This window comes from Nyctibius grandis, chromosome 2 (genome assembly GCF_013368605.1).
Source record: "Nyctibius grandis isolate bNycGra1 chromosome 2, bNycGra1.pri, whole genome shotgun sequence".
Lineage (NCBI taxonomy): Eukaryota > Metazoa > Chordata > Aves > Nyctibiiformes > Nyctibiidae > Nyctibius > Nyctibius grandis.
The window spans coordinates 4320031-4341391 of record NC_090659.1 but is presented as its reverse complement, the minus strand read 5'-3'; the positions used below and the strand labels follow the sequence as shown (position 1 = coordinate 4341391).

The 21361-nt window shown below is 40.9% G+C and overlaps 1 protein-coding gene across 4 annotated transcripts in view; it reads right to left on the bottom strand.

Annotated features, from left to right (window-relative positions):
- Positions 1 to 21361, bottom strand: part of CRYBG3 (crystallin beta-gamma domain containing 3) — a 98848-nt gene that overhangs the window by 64454 nt on the left and 13033 nt on the right. For all 4 annotated transcript variants that reach the window (XM_068425003.1, XM_068425004.1, XM_068425006.1 and 1 more), the window contains exons 2-3: positions 17303 to 17381; positions 4916 to 5352 (exon numbers count right to left, since the gene is read on the bottom strand). In XM_068425003.1, coding sequence (XP_068281104.1) covers positions 4916 to 5352; positions 17303 to 17381 — 516 coding nt within the window. The remainder of the gene's footprint in view (positions 1 to 4915; positions 5353 to 17302; positions 17382 to 21361) is intronic.

Below are 21361 nucleotides of genomic sequence, written 5' to 3'. Positions count from 1 at the left end.
AGTGCTGCAATTATTATCTTATTGTCCACAGTAATTCTTGCCTAGAGACTCTGCCAAATTTATCATGGTTTTGTCCTCTGTGCTCCTCCTTTATCACTTGCCACTGTCAGGATTAAAGGAGCAGAAGTCCTTAAGGTACAACTACCTCCAAGCCAACCGGCCAGGGTGGTGAAGGAATAATGTGACCTACATGTTCTGTCCCTTACAAACAGGTACTCCACAGACTGAGCTCATGAATTCCACTTTCCTTGGCTCAAGGCCTGGAAACTTGAGTCTTTAGCAAATGCCAGGCCACCCACTGAGGGCAAAATTAACCTCAGTTTACAGGTGAGAGCAGTCTGATTTCCTTGTGTTTTGCAAAATATTGCTTTAAGGATATGAGGTTAATGAAGTTGTCTGGGTAGAGGCATCTGAGACCATTTGGTAGGTATTTTAGTTCTGAAAGGTTGTTTCTTTGGGTTTTTTTTAAACAACTGTAATGGGGATTATGTAATATAACAACTGTCCCTCTTTCACTTACTGCAACCTCCTCTCTAACCACACATAACCTCTCATTTAATATTTAACAGTAGTTTAGAATTCACAAATTCATTTAAATGTTCCTCAGGACAATGGAAACAGTTGTAAGATTAATAATGCAGTGGTCTTAAGAATCTTTGTAAAGCCTTCAGCTTCAATTTGCCTCTACATTAAATGCTAAAATTGCACTTCAACATAACAATCAACGGAATCAATAGTACCTTTGAATTTATAGGGATCATTAGCACGGCTCATCCGTCTTTCGGGACCCAATCTTCAAGAGATTAGCAAAAGACCATGTTCACGCCATCCCTTCCCTTCGTGGTATCCATGGACCTTCCTGTTCCTTTATGCTACATATTTTTCCTCCCTCATTATTCATGTGCTTTTAGTACCCACTTCCAACTAATTCTTAGTACGTTCTACCAATCGTTACCAATCGTGAGCACTTTTATAGTTTAACTATGCTAAATGAAAACGAGTTAGTTAATATTTAGTGAAGAAGCTAGCTAGTACTGAAGAGAAAAAAACTGCTCTACATCCTTTAAGCTTTTATAAACTAAAAGAGAACAAAAACGCCATAATCACTTCCACAACAAAGAGGCATCCTTGATTAAAACTTTTTAAAAGGTAAACAGTGCAAACTTCTGCTTCCACATTGTCATTTCAATTTCTCTTCACTAATTGCTTCAGAAACACAGTTCATATTGTGTAGTCAGCAGAGAAAAACATACACCAAAGTTGCACAGAGATTGTCTGGTTTGTATCCTGAGCCAAAAAAGGCAGAATGGACACTGTACTTTTGAGAATGAGTTTAAAAGGAAAATTACTGGATTAATGTTTGCCCAATTTTACAACAGTTACAATGAAAAAACATACAATTTTTCTTCCTTTAAAAAAGTAATTTTCCATGAAAAAAGTTCATTCTGTATACAGACCAACTCACCTCTACCTCCAAACTAGCAACACATATTTATATGCTTGCCTGACCATGAGACAGATAAACTATAATGAGAAAAATCTACGCTGACTTGCATAGGTTATCAAACAATACACGACAATGTTAAAATATGGTCAACTCAAAATGCCAACTGCAACTTTCACAGAAACACAGAATGTTGGGATTGGAAGGGACCTCGAAAGATCATCTAGTCCAATCCCCCTGCCGGAGCAGGATTACCTAGATCATGTCACACAGGAACGCGTCCAGGCGGGTTTTGAATGTCTCCAGAGAAGGAGACTCCACAACCTCTCTGGGCAGCCTGTGCCAGTGTTCAGTTACCCGTAAAAACCAAAATAACTCAAAAATACTTGCACAGAGCAAGGAGGTCACTTCAGCGAGTTAATACCCACACCTTTCAAACTCTGCAAGCTTTTATTAATGCCAAACTTATTAATCCACATTATTCTGAAGAAGAATTCACAAGAAAAAAAATGAAGACTGAGACCATCTGACCCTCTAAACTGTGCATACAGACTGCCCAGCACGTTATCAGTTTACTGCTCAAGATCCACTCAAATGCAGCAGTATAAAATGAGCAGAGCAGCAAAAAAATCCCAAGACATTCTGTTGCTTCCACCACTCCTATTCACAGACCTGCAGGCATCAATAAAACGGGAAAGTCAAACAAAGCTCGTGCGTACACTGTGAAAAGCCAGCAGCAATCAGAGGTTTCTACCTGGAAGGAAAGATGTGCACCAGCTCCTTCCTGCACCAGCCAGGGGACTGGGGAAAAAAAGGGAAAGACTGACTTTGTAAGGGCTGACCACGGCTGCCTCTTATCCACTTACTTGCAGGCTCTGATTGACGTGTTTAGTTCACCATCTCTTGGGCCTTCAGCTGAACCTTCAAGATTCATATTTGTCTGAATAGACAGGAGACACCAAAGGTTAAGTTATAGGAGTACAGCCTATAAGAGGACTGACTTTGTTGGGGAAGAGAGTAAGAAAAAAAGCCTGCATAGAGGACAGACTACCACTGCAAACTGAATAACATCACCAGTAGCTGCGGGTAGAGAGAGCTAGAAAATGAGCAAACATTGAAGAAAGTGTAGCAGAAAGTATGTTGAGATACGATATGGTAGAAACTACATGGAACAACGTAAAAAGTGAACCAGATCTATTCATGTCTACTGTCTGCTTTGACTAAGCTCTCTTTGAGGCAAGGAGTGACTTTTCTTATATCTCTGCACAGCCCCTGGCACAATGGCATGCAACTTACCTGCCGGTTTTCCAGAGCATACTATGGAAACAGCAAATAGCAGCAAGAGACTGATGCAGCAAGGCAGCCTGTCCAACAGGTTTTAAGAAATAGACAGTTTGCTCAGGAACTAGACTGAATAACATAATCACAGAATCACAGAATCAGCCAGGTTGGAAGAGACCTCAGGGATCATCGAGTCCAACCGTTGCCCTGACACCACCCTGTCGACTAGACCATGGCACTAAGTGCCATGTCCAGTCTTGTCTTAAACACATCCAGAGATGGTGACTCCACCACATCCCTGGGCAGCCCCTTCCAATGGCTAATGACCCTTTCTGAAAAGAAATTCTTCCTAATGTCCAACCTGAATCTCCCCTGGCGAAGCTTGAGGCTGTGTCCTCTTGGTCTATCGCTAGTTGCCTGGGAGAAGAGGCCGACTCCCACTTCACTACAACCTCCCTTCAGGTAGTTGTAGACTGTAATAAGGTCACCTCTGAGCCTCCTCTTCTCCAGGCTAAACAACCCCAGCTCCCTCAGCCGTTCCTCGGAGGTCAGACCCTCCAGACCCTTCACCAGCTTGGTCGCCCTCCTCTGGACTCGCTCCAACACCTCAACGTCTTTCTTGAAGTGCGGGGAAATGCTCCTAGGCCTGTCCAGAAAACAACTAAGGGGACGAGAAATTTTCTTCTATATCCACCAATGAAGCGGTGGTGCTGGGCTGCAACACACAGTTTGGAAAAAGCGTCAGTCAGATGTGTGCTACTATGATAAGAATCTGTAATTAAAACCAGTCGAGCACGTCACAGACCAAACCAGAGCACTCAGGAGAACACAACCATTATTATTATTAATTACAAACCGTACTGTATTTTGGTGCTGGAAATACAGTCTTAAGTTCACCTGAATAGGTATCACATCCCCTATTCATATCCTGATAGGCCATTACATTTATAATATAAAGGTGAATGACAGATGTCTCAAATCATTAGTCTAATGAATAATAAATAAGGACAGAGTGCTGGAGACATCCCCAATATGGAAGTGAAATTCATTAAGCAGCTACTTTGGGAATCTCTGACCTCCTATATGGAGATGAAACACTTCACATGCCACGGATAAATATACCGAGCCCAACTCAAATTAGTTTTAAAATGTAGAAAAAAAAAAAAAAGTGTTTCTTCTTAGTACATCCTCCCATTCTGCAATACAAGCAGGAGCACTGCAATAGAATTACTGGTTACCCCAAATCATTACTTTCAGCTTAAATTTGAAATAAATATCCCAGGCAGCACTGAAAATCTGATTAAACATCAGTTACAAATTCATTGCCTGTGGACAAGTCCATATTCTACACACTTACCAATACTAGAGAGGTACCACACACATACATACACACCCAACTCCAAACCTATGCTGTACTGGCCCACACGTAGTCAAATATTCAACATAACATCTACATATGTTTCTGGAATACTATTACCTATGTTTATGCAACGGTCAGAAAGACTTTGTTATATACAGTGTGGACTACAGCCAATGTTTTCGCTTTTCTACTCACACACTGGTGCCCCTGGCACCATTTTTTTGGAAATCTTTTTTGGAAATATTACAGGACTGTTAAGGATGTTCCATATTTAGACTAAATGAGTATTTTATACAACCTTCTTTACATTACAGGAAAACCTCAAAGAACAAGGCGAAATAAAATACATAAGCAAAAATCACAAAGTCAAATAAAGCAGGAAAGATAATTTAAAAATGAGGAAACCTTACTTGTAGAAGTAAAACCACTGAACTAGTGAGATATAAAAAGGACAAACATTCAAAGCCTTATTTAGCCCAGAGTATGGGTAGATATAAGCTCTTTACACTTTTTTTTTTTTCAAATAGATCTACAATAGTGAATGTATTTCTAAATGCCACATCTGTAACCTCTCTTAACACTCAGATGGATCTACACTGGATCTATCCATAATCAGGAGACTTCTAGAAAACCTTCTTTAAAGTTATATTTTGTTGCAGTTGATTTCTCCTCATTTATTTAAGGTAGTTGCTACTAGAGTTTTGCACAAAGTCGAGTCAGGGACACTCCAACCATCCTCAGAAATGACAGTCATCTGTCATACAGTTAGCAGTTCTGTGCACACACACACAAAAACATTAATATATTTAATAGTAAATTATAAAACTCACTTTTGTGCATCTGCAGATTGTTTCCAGCCTCTTTGCAGATCTTGTGAGATATCTTTCCCAACATTATTTAAGATGGCATCATCTTTATTTCCAGAATCCTCTTTTATTCGAGCTGTAGAACAGATAGGCTCTTCACTTTTCGGACGCTTTGGTTGCACATCCTCCGCAAGGGCATTTGTGTTCTGTAAATCCTTTCCACATCGGTTGGGTTCATCTTGGAAGGTAGAGGGTTTAGATTCTACCAAAGACGATTTTGTTGCAATATTAAATAAGCTTCCAAGAAAATGAAAAAAACCTTCTCGGGGTTGCTTGTCTTTGTCTGCTGTTTTGATTCCAGGCGTCAAACTAGGAAGGCTATTAGCCTTTTTCAGCTCCTCCTGGATTTCAGACTTACTAAGTTCTTCTGTGGAATGGTTCTTCTCTTCATTTTGACAAACCTAAGATAAACACAAGAAGCACATAAAGAAGATGTTTCCAGTCATTTTCCCACATTTCCAAATTCCTTAATTTTAATTTGCTCCTATGCATTGTATCCCTGTTTCAATCCAGTTTATTAAAACAGAATAAAGCTACCCCAGCTTTTCTTAGATGAAATCTATTCTGCTCAACAGGAGCGGGAAAGAAGAACACGAATAAAAAGTCCTATGCAAATTTTGGTTGTGTCAACAATATCTTTAGATAAAAGTAATTGTTTCAAATTGGGTAACACCTACCCATCCAATCTAAGCAGAAAGCGACTATTTTCATTAGGTCACTGATCCTATTTCAAATTGAAGATATATATTCCAAGTAACCTAGAATAAGCAAGTAGGCTTATTTGTTAATAGTCTATCGAGGATCACGTTAATGATGAAAAAAGTGTTTTCATGAATACAATTTAATCCTTGGAGAACAGCAAATTCTTATAAACTTTCAAGTTATACTTAGTGATACTGGAGCAGTGGTCTTTAATCTTCAAGCAATAGTTTTTTACCTTTTTCATACAAAGAGTAAATGCAATTGCTTAATACTAAGTGATCAGATGTATGTATTGAAAATGCATTGTTTATGTGAGGACAGAAATTGAATGACACTAATTTGTCCTTGAGAAATCTCTGTTTTCTTCATACAGGCAAGACACTGTCATAGTTCCTTCCTTCACTTTGACTAATCACAGAATCACACAGAATCAACCAGGTTGGAAGAGACCTCAGGGATCATCGAGTCCAACCGCTGCCCCTACACCACCCTGTCAACTAGACCATGGCACTAAGTGCCATGTCCAGGCTTTTCTTAAACACATCCAGAGATGGTGACTCCACCACCTCCCTGGGCAGCCCATTCCAATGTCTAATAACCCTTTCTGAAAAGAAATTCTTCCTGATGTCCAACCTGAACCTCCCCTGGCGAAGCTTGAGGCTGTGTCCTCTTGGCCTATCGCTAGTTGCCCGGGAGAAGAGGCCAACTCCCACTTCACTACAACCTCCCTTCAGGTAGGTGTAGACTGCAATAAGGTCACCTCGGAGCCTCCTCTTCTCCAGGCTAAACAACCCCAGCTCCCTCAGCCGTTCCTCGTAGGTCAGACCCTCCAGACCCTTCATCAGCTTGGTCGCCCTCCTCTGGACTCGCTCCAACACCTCAACATGTTTCTTGAAGTGCGAGGCCCAGAACTGAACACAGTACTCAAGATGTGGCCTCAACCTCAGCATTCTTCAATATCAGTTTTGGATTCAAATTTAAGGGAGGGAGGACATTTCTCCCTTGTTCTGTGATTGATATCATTCACACAAATTGGTCAGATTTAAAAGAGTGTCTCAGCGTAGGAAGTGCACACAAATCTTATTATTTTCTCTGTAGATATAACCATTATAGACTATAGACGTTTCTGTTAATTACTACAGTATCTATGAAGTTAACAGCTAAATGCATTAACTATAAAAGAATATATTGCATTCAAAACTTGTCAACAGTTTAGTATTATGGTTTTCTGTTGGTTTTATTATTTTAGGGGGTTTTTTTGTTTGTTTTTTGTTTTTTGTTTTTTTGAAAAATCTTTTTCATTCAGGAACTAGCTGGTTTTTTTCCCTATTAGGAACTGAGACTTCAAATATGGCTAAATCTCTACATGTGGGATTCTTCCCCTAGCAGCTCTGAGACATAACACTTGTAAAGACCGTGCTTCTTATTTGTAAGCATAATTCATGCCCTGCCTGAAAAGCTGTTTTTGTAGTCTCTGTTTTCAGAAACAGCAATCTATTTAGACTTTCCTTCCTCTTTAATCTTCCTTTCCTTACTTAACTTTCAGTAAATCAAAAGAACAGGAAGTTTTAATATGAAAGGGTCCTTCCATACCTTTAACCATAAATAGTGTCTTGAATAAAGAAGCCCTGGAGAACATTTACACTGTGCTTACTTGAAGATATATGTGGATATTAAGTCCCAACACAGAAGCTATGCAAATCCTTCTTTCTTCCCTTCAATGTGATCAATCCCACTCTCCATATATTCTCTCTCCTGCTCCACTTTGCCTTTGCTGTAAAAGACAGCATGAGCTATTGGTGTTTTATTGTTTGCCCATAAAATCTGAATCCAAAGTCTGAACTACTGTTTCGGCATTATACAAACAAAACTGTTCCTGCTACAAATTTCCAAGTTTGTATTTTAAGATAATGCCAAATTCAAATTACTGAGACGGAAGCACATGATCTGTAAAGCCAGTAAGCCTTTAACACAGCAGGAGCCTTCAGGCACAAGTGCCTGATGAATGTTGCACTATGATGGCAATTCCACGAGCCAACTTCAAGTGAACTTTCACTTACTATTTCCCAGTCCTCTCTCCGAGCTCATCTCTGACAGAAATCCTCAGCAAATGCTCAGGAAAAAAAGGCAAGGGCACAAGGTATATGCAAAGCAATCATGTCCCTGGTATATCCCACCAGTTTTCTACAGTCAGGGCCTTTAGTTGACCTTGACAGAGAAGTTGCATCTGTATCACCATTAGGCTTGAGCAGTTTTGATATTCGCAACACTGGAAGAATACCAGTGACTCTTATATTAGTTACACTTCATGTCATCGATTTAACAAAAAAAAAAATCCTCTTCCAATGTCACAGCAGCCTGAATAGTTTCTCAGGCTTACCATGCAAACAATACTTTTTGGATGAAAACCTACCTGCCAGATGCCCTTTGAGATCCTTGCTCATGCAAGGAAAGAAGTTTTCCTGCTGTAGTGTTGTCTTTCTGCTCCTTTTGTACACTGTCATCAGTCTTCCCCTTGCTTCCCTCCCCTTTCCCACTCTCTGTGAGCTTTCCCGCTTGTGACATGCTTCATAAAACTTTAATTAGCTTTTATTTCTTTAGCAACTCGCTACTCAGAGTTTCACTGGGCAAGCCTTGAGTAACCTGGCCTGACCTTATAGCTGAGCCTGCTTTAAGCAGGAGGTTCGGCTAGACGACATCCTGGGGTCCCTTCAGCCTCAATTATCCCATGGTCCTGTGACCTCACATGCAATGAGGTTGGTGCAGAGGAGAAGCTCGGCAGAGCGTGAAACAAGATTATGACTTAAATCAGGTGACTGAAGAGACTGCAGTGATTACTGAAGCTGTATCTACTGTGCAGTCAGGTAGTGCGGTCTCACCTTGCTGGAGCAACCACCGCAAAGAAGCTTGGCAGCCAGGACTCAGAAGACAAGCCCATGATGTCATGTCTCAAGTGGGATTCTTATCTGAGCTAATTTATTCAATGGTGGACTAGGTATGTTTTCCAGGCTGTAATCTACTCCTGACTGTAGCACAGCCACACGCCCAAAGCCCAACTGCACCTACGCAGTCAGGCACAGGGCTTGCTACCGGTGTGAACAGCCCCCAGTAGTTCAGAGAGCAGCTCCAGCGGTGCAAGAGCACCCTGGAGAGGGATTGCTTTGCCAGGTTTGCCTTGCCTCCAGTACCAGCCGGGAACAGCCACCCTGGTAGCCGCCATCTCTCAGCAGTCAAGTGGCAAAAGTTCAAATTGCCAGAGGTTCTCATTTGGCAGGGGTTATGTCCGTCTGCCAAGAATACAATCTCTTTTATTGCCCTAACGAGTGAATGAAATGAAAACATTAACAGCATTAAAACACAGATCCCCGTGAACAAAGAATTAGCTTCCAGCCACAACAGCCAGACATTTCGGATTTCTCTCCCCGTGAACGAACACTCATTACAAAGCAGAAACTCCAGACAGCTGTGTGGAGACCTCTCCCAGACTGTCTGTCCTGCTGCGCTTGGAGCTGCTGATGGAGGACACTCTGTGTAGCGCGCTGATACGCTTGTGCGCTTTAACCACCCCATCTCACCTGCAGTTGTGAGAGAAGATGGCCAGCCATCCGCATTTTAAATCATCACTGATTCACCTCAGGGGCCTTCAAGAAGTCATTTAACCCCAACATCCCAATTTACTCATCTGAGAAGCCCCAGAATTTCTGTTTGCTAGCATGAAGAAATCGTTTAAGAGTTTCAGATTAAAGTGCTGGGTGCACAAAGTAGCACGTTTAGGCATTGCTGCCCACTGGAAAATTAACCATGTTCCTAGGCTCAGCTTTGACCTTTCAGTATAGCTAAGATGGCTGCATTTCATTTAACAATTCTGAGCATCTCATTCAATTTGAACAGTGACACAGGACATAAATTCTGTATGCTAAACAAAATCCACAGTGGAATAGCAGACTAGTACATTCCCGCACTTAATCCCTACTGCACATTTTTCAGCAGATTTCCCTTCTCCGGGAGGCTAAAGCATCTTTAGTGTAATCTCCCACTTATTTGCAATTAATGGCACACACTGAGGTACATTAAATCCATGCATGACATAAGCTTTTGTTTTTTTCAGCTACTGTGAGAAAAAAGAAGTTAGGCATTCTCAACCAAAGGGAGGCAACACATACGGCAACCTAATGAAGAAGAACCAGACATAGCAAGATATAAATTAGGGACAAGACTTATTTAAGAAAACTGGCATAGTATTATGAAAAATTCAGGAGAAATTATTATCAGACAGTGAAATACATGATAAGCAGAGAACTCCTCAAAGTCCATTGTTGGTAGTGTTCACGAGAAAAATGGATTTAAAAAACACACAGTCAAAGTGGGTTTCTCCTGTTTATGCCAGTAATTAGTGTGGTGGTGGAGATGACACGAGGGAGTTCCACCATTGTCAAAACTGTTTAGTCTTAAATAAATAATAGCCTTTCATAATCAGAAAAAGCAAAACGCCAAACATTAACAAAGACAGCCTTGGAGGTTTGGGGGGATTTAAGTTAAAGGCGAGTTCTGTATCTCTACAAATAACCAATGCTTTAAACCTCTGAATATTTTGGCTTCTTTGTACTTACATAGTTTTCCTTCCACATCCTCCTTTCTCTGGTTGACATGAAAGAATCAGGTCATGACAACCCCAGAAGACAAGAGTAACTAGAAAACTAATGAAATCATGGCATCTTCATAATCAGGAGTAAAAGTTAAACAATAGGAAGGGACTTTTAGTTCAACTGTATCAGTTTTGCATTTTTAAAAATAAACCTATTTAAATTCAATGACTATTTAACATTTGGAAAGACAACTGCCTCTGTTGAAAGTTCAGCACTGAGGCTTTAAAAATTTGTTTATCCATTTGAATTCTTGAAACACCAAGGAGTCCTTAATGTATATTTAATTTGTCAGATGAGGAAAGAAAAGATGAAACAAACATTCTCTGAAACTCTATAGTGTTTCCCTAAAAACTGAGGAAGTATCCAGACTCACCTTCCCTGACAAGAGAACAAAAACCAAGGTGGTAAGGTGGACACTTTGAATAAGAAAAAGGAGGTCCAATCTGAAATAAAGTTTCTGCAAGGTCACCCTTACGAGGAATTGCAAACTCAGTGCAAGTCTCTGGAATGACAAAGTGAACTTTATAATTTAAAAAAATTCTGTTTACACTATTTGCAGAGTTACTTCAAAATTTCTCCCTTCTGAATTTTCTCCTGAAATTACTGTAAAACTCTGATTAAAGATTAAGAATTGGTAATCACTTCTCAACATGTAACCATCACCTTATCACTACAAGGTCTAGTATGGAGACAGAGAGAACAGAATTAAATTGTCTGTCTCATTTCTGTTCTTTCCTTTAAATTCTCCCAGTATTAAATTCTCTCTTCCATTGCTTTTTAATGAAAATGTTTTCACAAACATGACGTAATTTTTATTCTCTTTTACTTGATGATTCCCTGACGTTTGAAAATAAATTTAAAGTTGAAATTCACCTTTTCAATGCAGAAGGTGTGCACAAGCAGGCAGTACACTGGGAACAGGGTGAGACAGTGTGATTTCCACTGTACTTATATTCTGTTGGCAGGCTATAGCATCTGGCACCACACTTCTGCTTCTCATGTGTCTCCTCGGTGGTTTTCTGTGCCAAACTCAGTAAGGTTTAAGCCCATTCTTTTTCCACCCATCCTGAAACGAAGTTCCCTACTCAAGATCCCTTCTTTGAACAACTAAAATAGTAGAGAGAGAAGCACATTTCAAGATCATCCTTTCTAAAAATCTTCGGTACGGCAAAGGAATTTACCAGCACTTTAGATAGAATGACCTTGAGATGTCTTCCTGAACACATACAGCTGTTAGCACCATTAATTTAACAAAGTGTCCTGGGAAACCAGAAGGTGCTATGGACTTGCCTATAAAATTCCATTTCAAGGAAAGTCTATGTCATTGCCAAAGAGGAAAAGATCCTGCTTTCGGGTTCCACAAGAGAAATCTTGACGACGCAAACTCCAATAACATTTTGGTTTTGTCTTTCATTCACTGTTGTGGGCAGCAACAGTGATAGTTTTCAAAAGTAGCTCTCAGTTTTTTAAAAATTCATGGTTGGCAGTAATAGTCCACCTCTCTTGACTCCCAAAAGGCAAAGAATCCCTCTCTCTCTGATTTCTAATTACTAGGTCTAAGACAGAGGCATTCAGCAGGCATTCATGTACAGGCTGAGCAGACATTACATATGAAATAAAGACAATATAAAATAAAACCATGACAATATGGAACAAAACCATGCTATATGGAAAAGTATGCAGTTAACTAAGACACTGGGCTTAATTTTGATTTCTAAGTTTTTATAGAACTTAAAACTAATCATAAAGTCAGAATTAGGGACATTCAGTAACAACAGCTACATATATTCACCAAGTCCATAGAACTTTTTTTAAAACTGACGTGAATTCACGCACCAGATGAAAAATGATGTGACAGAAAATTACAGAGCAAGTTAGGCTGAAAGGAACGTGGCTGGAGAGGTCACGTAGTCTAAGCTGCTCTCAAAGCAGCTCTAGTTAGAGCAGGGCTTCACCCAGTTGCATTTTGAGTATTTCCAGGGATAAAGCTTCTGCAACTTCCTTGGGCAACCTCTTCCAATATTTGACCACGCTTACGGTAAAGATGGGGTGGGGAGGGGGGAGGAAAAAAGTTCTTAGAGGTGACTGGAATTTTCCATGTTCGAACTTGCACTCGTTGCCTCTTGTCCTATTTGTTGCAACTCCAAAAAGAATCTGGCTCCATCTTATCACGTAATTGCAGTCCTTGCCATCAAATTTTAATACTGTGTCTACCGTTTAAATACAGCCATCTTTATGTTACCTTGAAATGAAATTAACAGGTTTAATTTGTGGCAAGGAAGCTTTAGATAGGATGTTAAGAAAAAGACTTTCTAATTATAAGGTTTATGAAATCAGTAGAACAGTTGTCTGGTGAAGTTGCAGAGATCTTAGAGATCTCCATCCCTGGAGGTCTTTGAGAACAAGTCAGACAAACTTCTATCAGTTATGACAGGTACAGAGATCTCACCTTGGGGCAGAGGAGTGGACTATATAATCTTTGCAGTACTTTCTGCCCCTGTGTTTTGTATTAGGTTGAGACTGCCTCTGGTTAATCCAGGTGACTAGCACCCAGGCTTGAGCCTATGGGCCAAATTATAAAATATTTAATGCTATTGAAATACTGAAGTCACAGAATCACAGAATCAGCCAGGTTGGAAGGGACCTCTGGGATCATCGAGTCCAACCATTGCTCTGACACCACCATGTCAACTAGACCAGGGCACTAAGTGCCATGTCCAGGCTTTTCTTAAACACATCCAGAGATGGTGACTCCACCACCTCCCTGAGCAGCCCATTCCAATGGCTAATGACCCTTTCTGAAAAGAAATTCTTCCTAATGTCCAACCTGAACCTCCCCTGGCGAAGCTTGAGGCTGTGTCCTCTTGTCCTATCGCTAGTTGCCTGGGAGAAGAGGCCGACTCCCACTTCACTACAACCTCCCTTCAGGTAGTTGTAGACTGCAATAAGGTCACCTCTGAGCCTCCTCTTCTCCAGGCTAAACAACCCCAGCTCCCTCAGCCGTTCCTCGGAGGTCAGACCCTCCAGACCCTTCACCAGCTTGGTCGCCCTCCTCTGGACTCGCTCCAACACCTCAACATCTTTCTTGAAGTGCAGGGCCCAGAACTGGACATAGGATTCAAGATGCGGCCTCACCAGTGCCGAGTACAGAGGGACGATCACTTCCCTAGACCGGCTGGCTACACTATTCCTAATAGAGGCCAGGATGCCATTGGCCTTCTTGGCCACCTGGGCACACTGCTGGCTCATGTTTAGCTGGCTGTCGATCAGCACCCCCAGGTCTCTTTCCGCCGGGCCACTTTCTAACCACTCTTCCCCCAGCTAAAGTCTAAGCTAAAGTTCCCAAGTCTAAATTGCATATTTGGTATATTGTATTTGTACCTACCTTGGCAAACTTTTGCGTTTGCCTGACAGAGCTCACATGGTAGTTCCTGTGCTGAGATGCTTAAGAATTCCTTCCTAATCAGTTATGGGAGAATGCGCTGTTTCCTCCACGCACTGCTACTGGAAACATATCTGGGGACCATCGGCAGGCAAGTGTATTTGCCTACACTGTCACAGCCTTTAGTTGGATGAGAACCTCAGACAGGGCAAGCCTGCGACCTAAGCCAGTCACTACTACTGAAACTAAGCCAAGCACCTATCACCGCTGCTCCTGCTGCAGTACAGTAATACAGGTAGGAGCCAGGTTACACTTGTGGCACGAGCACGTTCAACAAGAGTGTTGTGTGATTTCTCCAAAACTGTACTAACAGGACGTTCTCCAGCACGCAGCTCGCTATAGTAGCGGTGTTAGCTTATTTGGCAGATGTTCCACATAATCCAACTAATACCTATGTCCCGGTTGTAAGCATCTGTTCTAAGGGCATTACCAAAAGCTGTGAAAGATGCCCTCACGTACTTCTGCAGGAAGCACTGTTGCAATATGCCTTTTAAAAACAAAGTCCCTGTAGTGCTAAAAGTGAGGTTAATGATATACTAACATGTACTGGACATTATGCAATGAAGATACTTAGGACACTAAACATGAAGTTCAAGAACTGTTTACATCCATCCACACAACCACCTGTTCAACAATCACATCGCTCAAATGGAGCATTTACTCAGAAAGAGCCCTGTTTACAGCTCTAATTCAAAGAAACAGAAGCAAACCAAAACCCGTCAATAAATAGTGGTGGGTGGTGGTGTACTTTCTGGCAATGAATTAATAGACATGGCAAATATATTTCAGTAATATTTTCTGAAAAGTGATCAAATGATGATTGATAAAGTCACCTTGGCTTCATATTTTCATAAGGTGAGTATTAAAATGTATTTTCCTCCTTCTACAAACTAAATACTTCATTGCAGGGAAAAAAGTAGCAGGGGTAAAGTACTAAAGTGGTAACTAAAGTGCTCAGAGGAGACAAAGAACTACTATATGTAGCTCAGCATGTTTCCCAGCTCCACTCACCCAGGCAGCTATAATTTAGATGTCTGACCTTTGCTGCTAAATCAGAGACTTAGACTTCCCCTGGTATTTTGCCCCTGGCCTATTATATGAATATACAACATCACAGCATGGAAGTCTACATGTAAGTCTATCAGAAATATGATAGCTCATTAACTTGGTGACAGACAGACACGATATGGTTTCAACTTTTAGTCCCCAGCCACCTGAAAGGACGAGGTAGAAGCACCGTTCGGAGACATGGACATGTACGGAAACCTGCCCAAACCCGATCCATGGAGGTATGTAGATTTAGACATCCCTCACAAAGTACACTTTCTATAACAACAAAACAAGTAACCTTGATGTCTTAATGAATAAAACTGAAATGTCTTGCAATATCGTACCTTATCCCTTTCAAATGAGACAGTCTCAGTTCTCTCCAACTGTTCAGCTGCATTCTAGTGATCTTTGCACAAGATGGCTTATTTTGGCCAATGTCAGGCACGGGACAGTGCGGTGTTATCAAAATGCAAGTGTGTGTTGGAGGGAGCAGCGGTAGGGAAAAAAGAAAAGGAAAATATTTTCTTCACCAAAAAAAGCCGGGGTGTGGGCCAGCGGTAGAAAACATACTTTCTCCACCTCCTCTGAATCAGTTCTTGCTTAGGAAAGAGGGAAGTAATTTAGATAGGAAGCTCTCAGTACAGTTTAACAGTCAGCATATTCTAGTAATATGAAAACCACACCTTTCTTATAAAGCTTATACAAACATCAGGTATTATTTCAAAGATAATGTAATGTACACAGTAACACTTCAGACTACTAAACGTAGGTCAAAGACAATATAATTAAATAAAAAGTTATGGCAAGGCAAAGAAAACAGATCAGATTTTCAGAAAAAAACTTTACAGCATTAATATGGGCATCAACTTTTAGTACAATATTACAAAAACACAAGTTCTGAGTAGAAGACTTTACTGCAATTAATTTAGATTCAGAAGGAAATATTCTGAATTTGAGCTTTTTAAAATTAAAAAATAAATTAAATTTACTTTTTGGCAAGAAAGAGATACTCTTAGGTAACTTAAACCTGCTATGCTCCCTTTGCTCCACCTATGCATCCTGCTTCTTCCTTGAGACCTAGCCCTCTTCATACTTCCTTTTAAGCAATTCTTGGTGTTGAAGTCCTGTGCACATATGCTAAATGATTTCCCTTTCCCAGTCAAAGCCTTCTTCAAAAGGAAAATCTGTTTTAGAATTTTTCACTGAAGTAACATAGAAAAAATAAGATTTTTTTTTTTTTAAATGTAGAAAATTTGCTGCTATTATAGTAGAAAGTCCTCTGGTTTATCAGAACGATTTCTGCCTGCATTTCAAGGCACAAAATCAATAGTCCATGATTTATAGTAACAGGAAGGCATTTGGTGGCATTTTCCAGGAGCTCAGAACTGACAGGGTTGGCTTGAATCCACGCAGCTTCCGAACGAACGTCACCACATTGTTTCCCATCTTAATGTAGATAAACTACACTCAACATGGAATTGTTCTCGAGCCAATAACCCCGCTGGACTGAACCGGGTCTTTGAAGAGGCAACCGCAATGTCTCTTGACCTTTGGCAAAGCTCAAACAGTCACTAGATGCAACTACCCAGACACTGCAGGCCATACAAGATGACCGCTTCCTTCTCCATACACCATTAGTGCTCAGGATATAAATCTCAGATTCAGTGTGTTACGAAGCCTGCTGCATCCCCCAATACATCTGGCAGACTAGTCAAGGCCCTTTTGGGAAAGTAGCCACAGTATTATCTGCATTAAACTAAAACTACTTGGAAAAGGAAGGAAAAAGAAAGCAAAAGTGCTTAGTGAATGATCACTAAAATGGCTCTGTGCGGGGCACAATGTGACGGCAGCAAAGCCGGCTGTTATCACCAGGCCCTGTCCTGTACATAATTATTTATGATATTTGACTAAATCTAAACACAACTTCACAGGCAACCACCACTTTGTGTAAAGTGACATAGGAGAAAGCCCTGATCACAGAGAAGCATGTCTTTTTTTTTTGCAGTAAAATGCTTACAGGCCAAGACAAGCATGATTAACGTGGGTCACACTGGTGAAGAACAGCCAACATGCATACAAAGTTCAGCAGAAAGATCTTACAGTGCTTTGGTTGGCAACCAGTGGACCTTCAGGCAGGCAAACACTTGGTGGTTAGATATTCACAAAATATACAGAAATAGTGCTTTAGAGGAATGGCTGAAACCATTCTTTGATAAAAATACTAGCTTCTTTCTTCACTGGCTAACTGCACGTAGAATTAGCACTAGACTCCCACTTCTTTACTGAAAGCAAAGACGTGAATTTTTTTTTTAAGAGTGTGAAGCACAGACAGTCTTTCTGTTTTCTGCATGTGTATTAGTACCCCGGCATAACAGACCCTAACCCAGAATATGGCAACCAGGTACGACATCGCAGTGCAGGAATACATCCAACATCAGAACACTAGCAAGCAGTCACAAGCAGAGGTGGCAGACTTTAGCTCAATTAAGCATTAGTAAATAAAAATCATACCTTCAAAAGTGCAGGCAGAGTGGAGCTTTCCTTTTGGTTGCTCTTTAAATTTATGGCTTCATTTCCTTTGTTTTCAGAACTGAAAAACAAACATATTTTGTTACGCCGAGGACTTGCATTATTCAATTCTACCATTCAATTTAAACACAAGAGAGCATTAACTTAAAAGGACAGAAGAACATGGTTTCCAAACCACAGCCCACATTCTGCACATATTGCAACTGAAAAAGCCATGCTCCAAAAAGCTGAAGATGGACAGAAAATGCCTGTTTCACCTCATACGGAGGTTTTCAAACTCTAGCAGTCAGAAATGGCACACACCATTTCAGCTCTTCCAGATGAAAAAAACCCAAGCTTTCTGTGCATATATATTATTTTCTGCTGGAAAAATGATACTGTAGTCAATCCATCATCCACTACAGCAGCATTCATTGCCATAGCACTATCTACCTGGCAGCTAGAAGGTACCCCCAGACCTTATACCAAGGACTGTGACCAATTTGAGAATACTCAGGGCAGATGGAATCATCACAAATCGCAGCTACCAGATTTACCAAACCTTCACTGAACATACCTAATGGGGGGGTTGCAGGCAAATTCAGAAGAAATTTTAGGAAGGGGAGAACAGGTATGTTGTTACTACCAACACAACTCCCGCTGTTCCATTTTAAAAATCAGAAGTCTAAAGTCGTGTAAGTCCTTATTGCCAATTTACCTTGGTCAAAATTTTCTTCAAAGCCCAACTTTGGAATAAGGTGAACCGTTTCCCCCTGCCCGGATTCTTAAAACGATACTTAAGCACAATCCAGGAGAGAACATTTTAATCAAACACTTTATGCTACATGCAACTTAAAAGCAAAGACATATAAAGAAGGATATGACAGACATCGCTTCCTGCACTACGTATCATAAGTTGAAGAAAAAATAACTTTGTACCAATATATCACGTGAGAAATGCTCAGTATCGCAATGAAGTGACAATCACTTCAAAAACACTTCTTCATCAATTTTAGAAATCTAGCTTTGCTATCGACAAATGCACAAGCCCTTATTTCTGAATTTGTAGGAGAAGAATTGAAAGCTGTTTAAATAAAAAAAAATAATAATTATTTGCATTTTGGTGAAATTCTGCCAGGATTTGGAGAAAAGATTTAGAGGTACCAGCACTCCTGCTACTACTGACTGTTAACCACAAGTAAGCATGTCTCAGTAAGACTTCTGAAAAGTCTTACAAAATAGGTTTTCTTCCTATTGTGGATTAGGCATCTGAGTTAAATGTAAGTTGACATACACACAAAATACGGAAGCCAGTCTAACTAAATGTTATGTTTCCCTCTCAGCTGCTCAGAGACAGCATTCCCTAAACAAAACTGAGAACAGAACTCTCCTGCAATTAAGTTTTTAAAAGATCTTTCAGATCTTTTTAGATACATCAAAACAGAGAAGAATAGTTCTTTCCTCTCTTTTATAGATCCTCTTCAAGTTGAAAACCATGTACTTTCAGATCACCTCAGGTAATCTTTCATAATGCATTCATAAACACAAAGATGCTTTTTCAGGGAGAGCATCAGACAGAAAGCCTTGGCAGTTCTTTGCCTCCCTGTAAGACAGAGCAGATGAATGAATATTCTATTAATTTCTTCTACTGCTAATGTGTTTCATGAAGGAGATGTCACAATCACTCCTGGGCAGTCTGGCACACTAATAGAAGTGCTTCTCAGTACGTAACCTGTTTTCTCCCTCCTACTCTCTTTTTTTTTTTTTAAAAAAAAACCACCCTTCTCAGATCTGCATAGCTTTTCCTACACTTGACACGAACAGGAATTCCTTGTACTTAAGAGCGGAATAATGAGGTTGATCTTCAGCAGACGTTCTTCCTGGCTTCAGGATATCACTCTTTATGGAACTGGTGTGCAGACCACAAATGAGATCCTTGCTTTCATTAAGTATTGCCAGCACAGATCACCAGTGTCCTATTCTTTTATCACTTTGTTTTGCTCATATTCTTCCCTTCACATCATGTTTTTTCCCCAAACTTCTTTCACTTTCCTACTTCTTGTTTGTATTTGAGATATATGCTTGAATTACTTTCTTCTAGCTAGCCAGGCTTGGACAGATTGCTATGAAATTCCATAGTGTACATACGAAAATTGAAAGAATGTAGTTCAGCAGATAAGCATCTTAAAATCAACAAGGAAAAAAAGAAGTATCAAAACTTTACTTTCCAGCATAAAATAAACCTAAACCTGGAAGCAATTCTCCACACCCTTTCATGGTTTATATTCTAGCGTTTCTACATTCCTGAACCTTTTCCTTTAGGGTGTAGTTCCTCAACATGCTCACTTTGTCAGCAGAACCAGCTATAGAAATTTCCACACCTTCCTCCTCAACCTCAGCTATCTCTTCGCACCCTTAACTCAGCCGAGCAGAGCTCTTAGTAGGGCCACAGCCTTGGATAAAATCAAGGGGGGAGCAGAAGTTTCCATCCCTAAAAACTCAGCCCGTGATCCAGTTTACAGTGTAGTGATTTGTACCAGCACAAATGAAGGGGCAATGAATGCCACTCAACAGGCAGGAACAAGCAAGCACACCCCACTGCAGCTTACTCCACCACTGAACCCACTTCTGCCCTTAGCCAGGGCCCAGTTTTAAATGGATCTTTGACTGAAAAATGACTCAGGCCAAATGAATGAAGTTTACAGCACAAAATCTCGCTTTGCTGGAAACAGGCCTCTTGGATTGTTTAGGATAAAATTGTTTTGTTTTTCCCAAAGAGCCAAGATTACCTTCTACAGCCTAAACACCACAGACACAGTAGCTGGTGCCACGGTTGGTACTCGGGACTGGAGAATAGGCTGGTTACTGCTCACTGGGCTCAAATGATGCAGCTTACCACTTCCCACTACCTAACCCCCACAATTTTTAGGGCTTTCCCCTCCTCTGATCATTGCATCAATCACATAACAGTCACTAATCACAAATTTTGGAACACTGCAAAGTATTTTCCCCACAAATTCTCTGAAAAGGAAAATAAAATAGTAAAGTTCACAGGCCCACACACAACCCTACACTCTCTTAAAAAAAAAAACCAACATGGTGAAGTTAATGTAATTATGTTACACATTTCTTATGTTGCAACATAAGCCCATGTAAGTAAGGGCAAGTGTAGAGTCCTGCATCTGGGCAAGAACAACCCCATGTACCAGTACAAGTTGGGGACAGACCTGTTGGAGAGCAGCGTAGGGGAAAGGGGCCTGGGGGTCCTAGTGGACAGCAGGATGACCATGAGCCAGCAATGTGCCCTTGTGGCCAAGAAGGCCAATGGCATCCTGGGGTGTATTAGAAGGGGTGTGGTTAGCAGGTCAAGAGAGGTTCTCCTCCCCCTCTACTCTGCCCTGGTGAGGCCACATCTGGAATATTGTGTCCAGTTCTGGGCCCCTCAGTTCAAGAAGGACAGGGAACTGCTAGAGAGAGTCCAGCGCAGAGCCACGAAGATGATTAAGGGAGTGGAACATCTCCCTTATGGGGAGAGGCTGAGGGAGCTGGGTCTCTTTAGCTTGGAGAAGAGAAGACTGAGGGGTGACCTCATTAATGTTTATAAATATGTAAAGGGCAAGTGTCATGAGGATGGAGCCAGGCTCTTCTCAGTGACATCCCTTGACAGGACAAGGGGCAATGGGTGCAAGCTGGAACACAGGAGGTTCCGCATAAATATGAGGAAAAACTTCTTTACAGTGAGGGTGACCGAACACTGGCACAGGCTGCCCAGAGAGGTTGTGGAGTCTCCTTCTCTGGAGACATTCAAAACTTGCCTGGATGCGTTCCTGTGTGGTATGGTCTAGGTAATCCTGCTCCAGCAGGGGGATTGGACTAGATGATCTTTCAAGGTCCCTTCCAATACCTGACATTCTGTGATTCTGTGATGTTGTCCATATGAGTCTATATTCAGAGAAGCAGTGAACACAACTGTATTCTAAGGGGGTTTATAGATTTTTTTTTTTCCTACAGGACAATCTCTGCAATTAAATCTTGTTATAAATGTTGCCTTGGCAACTACAT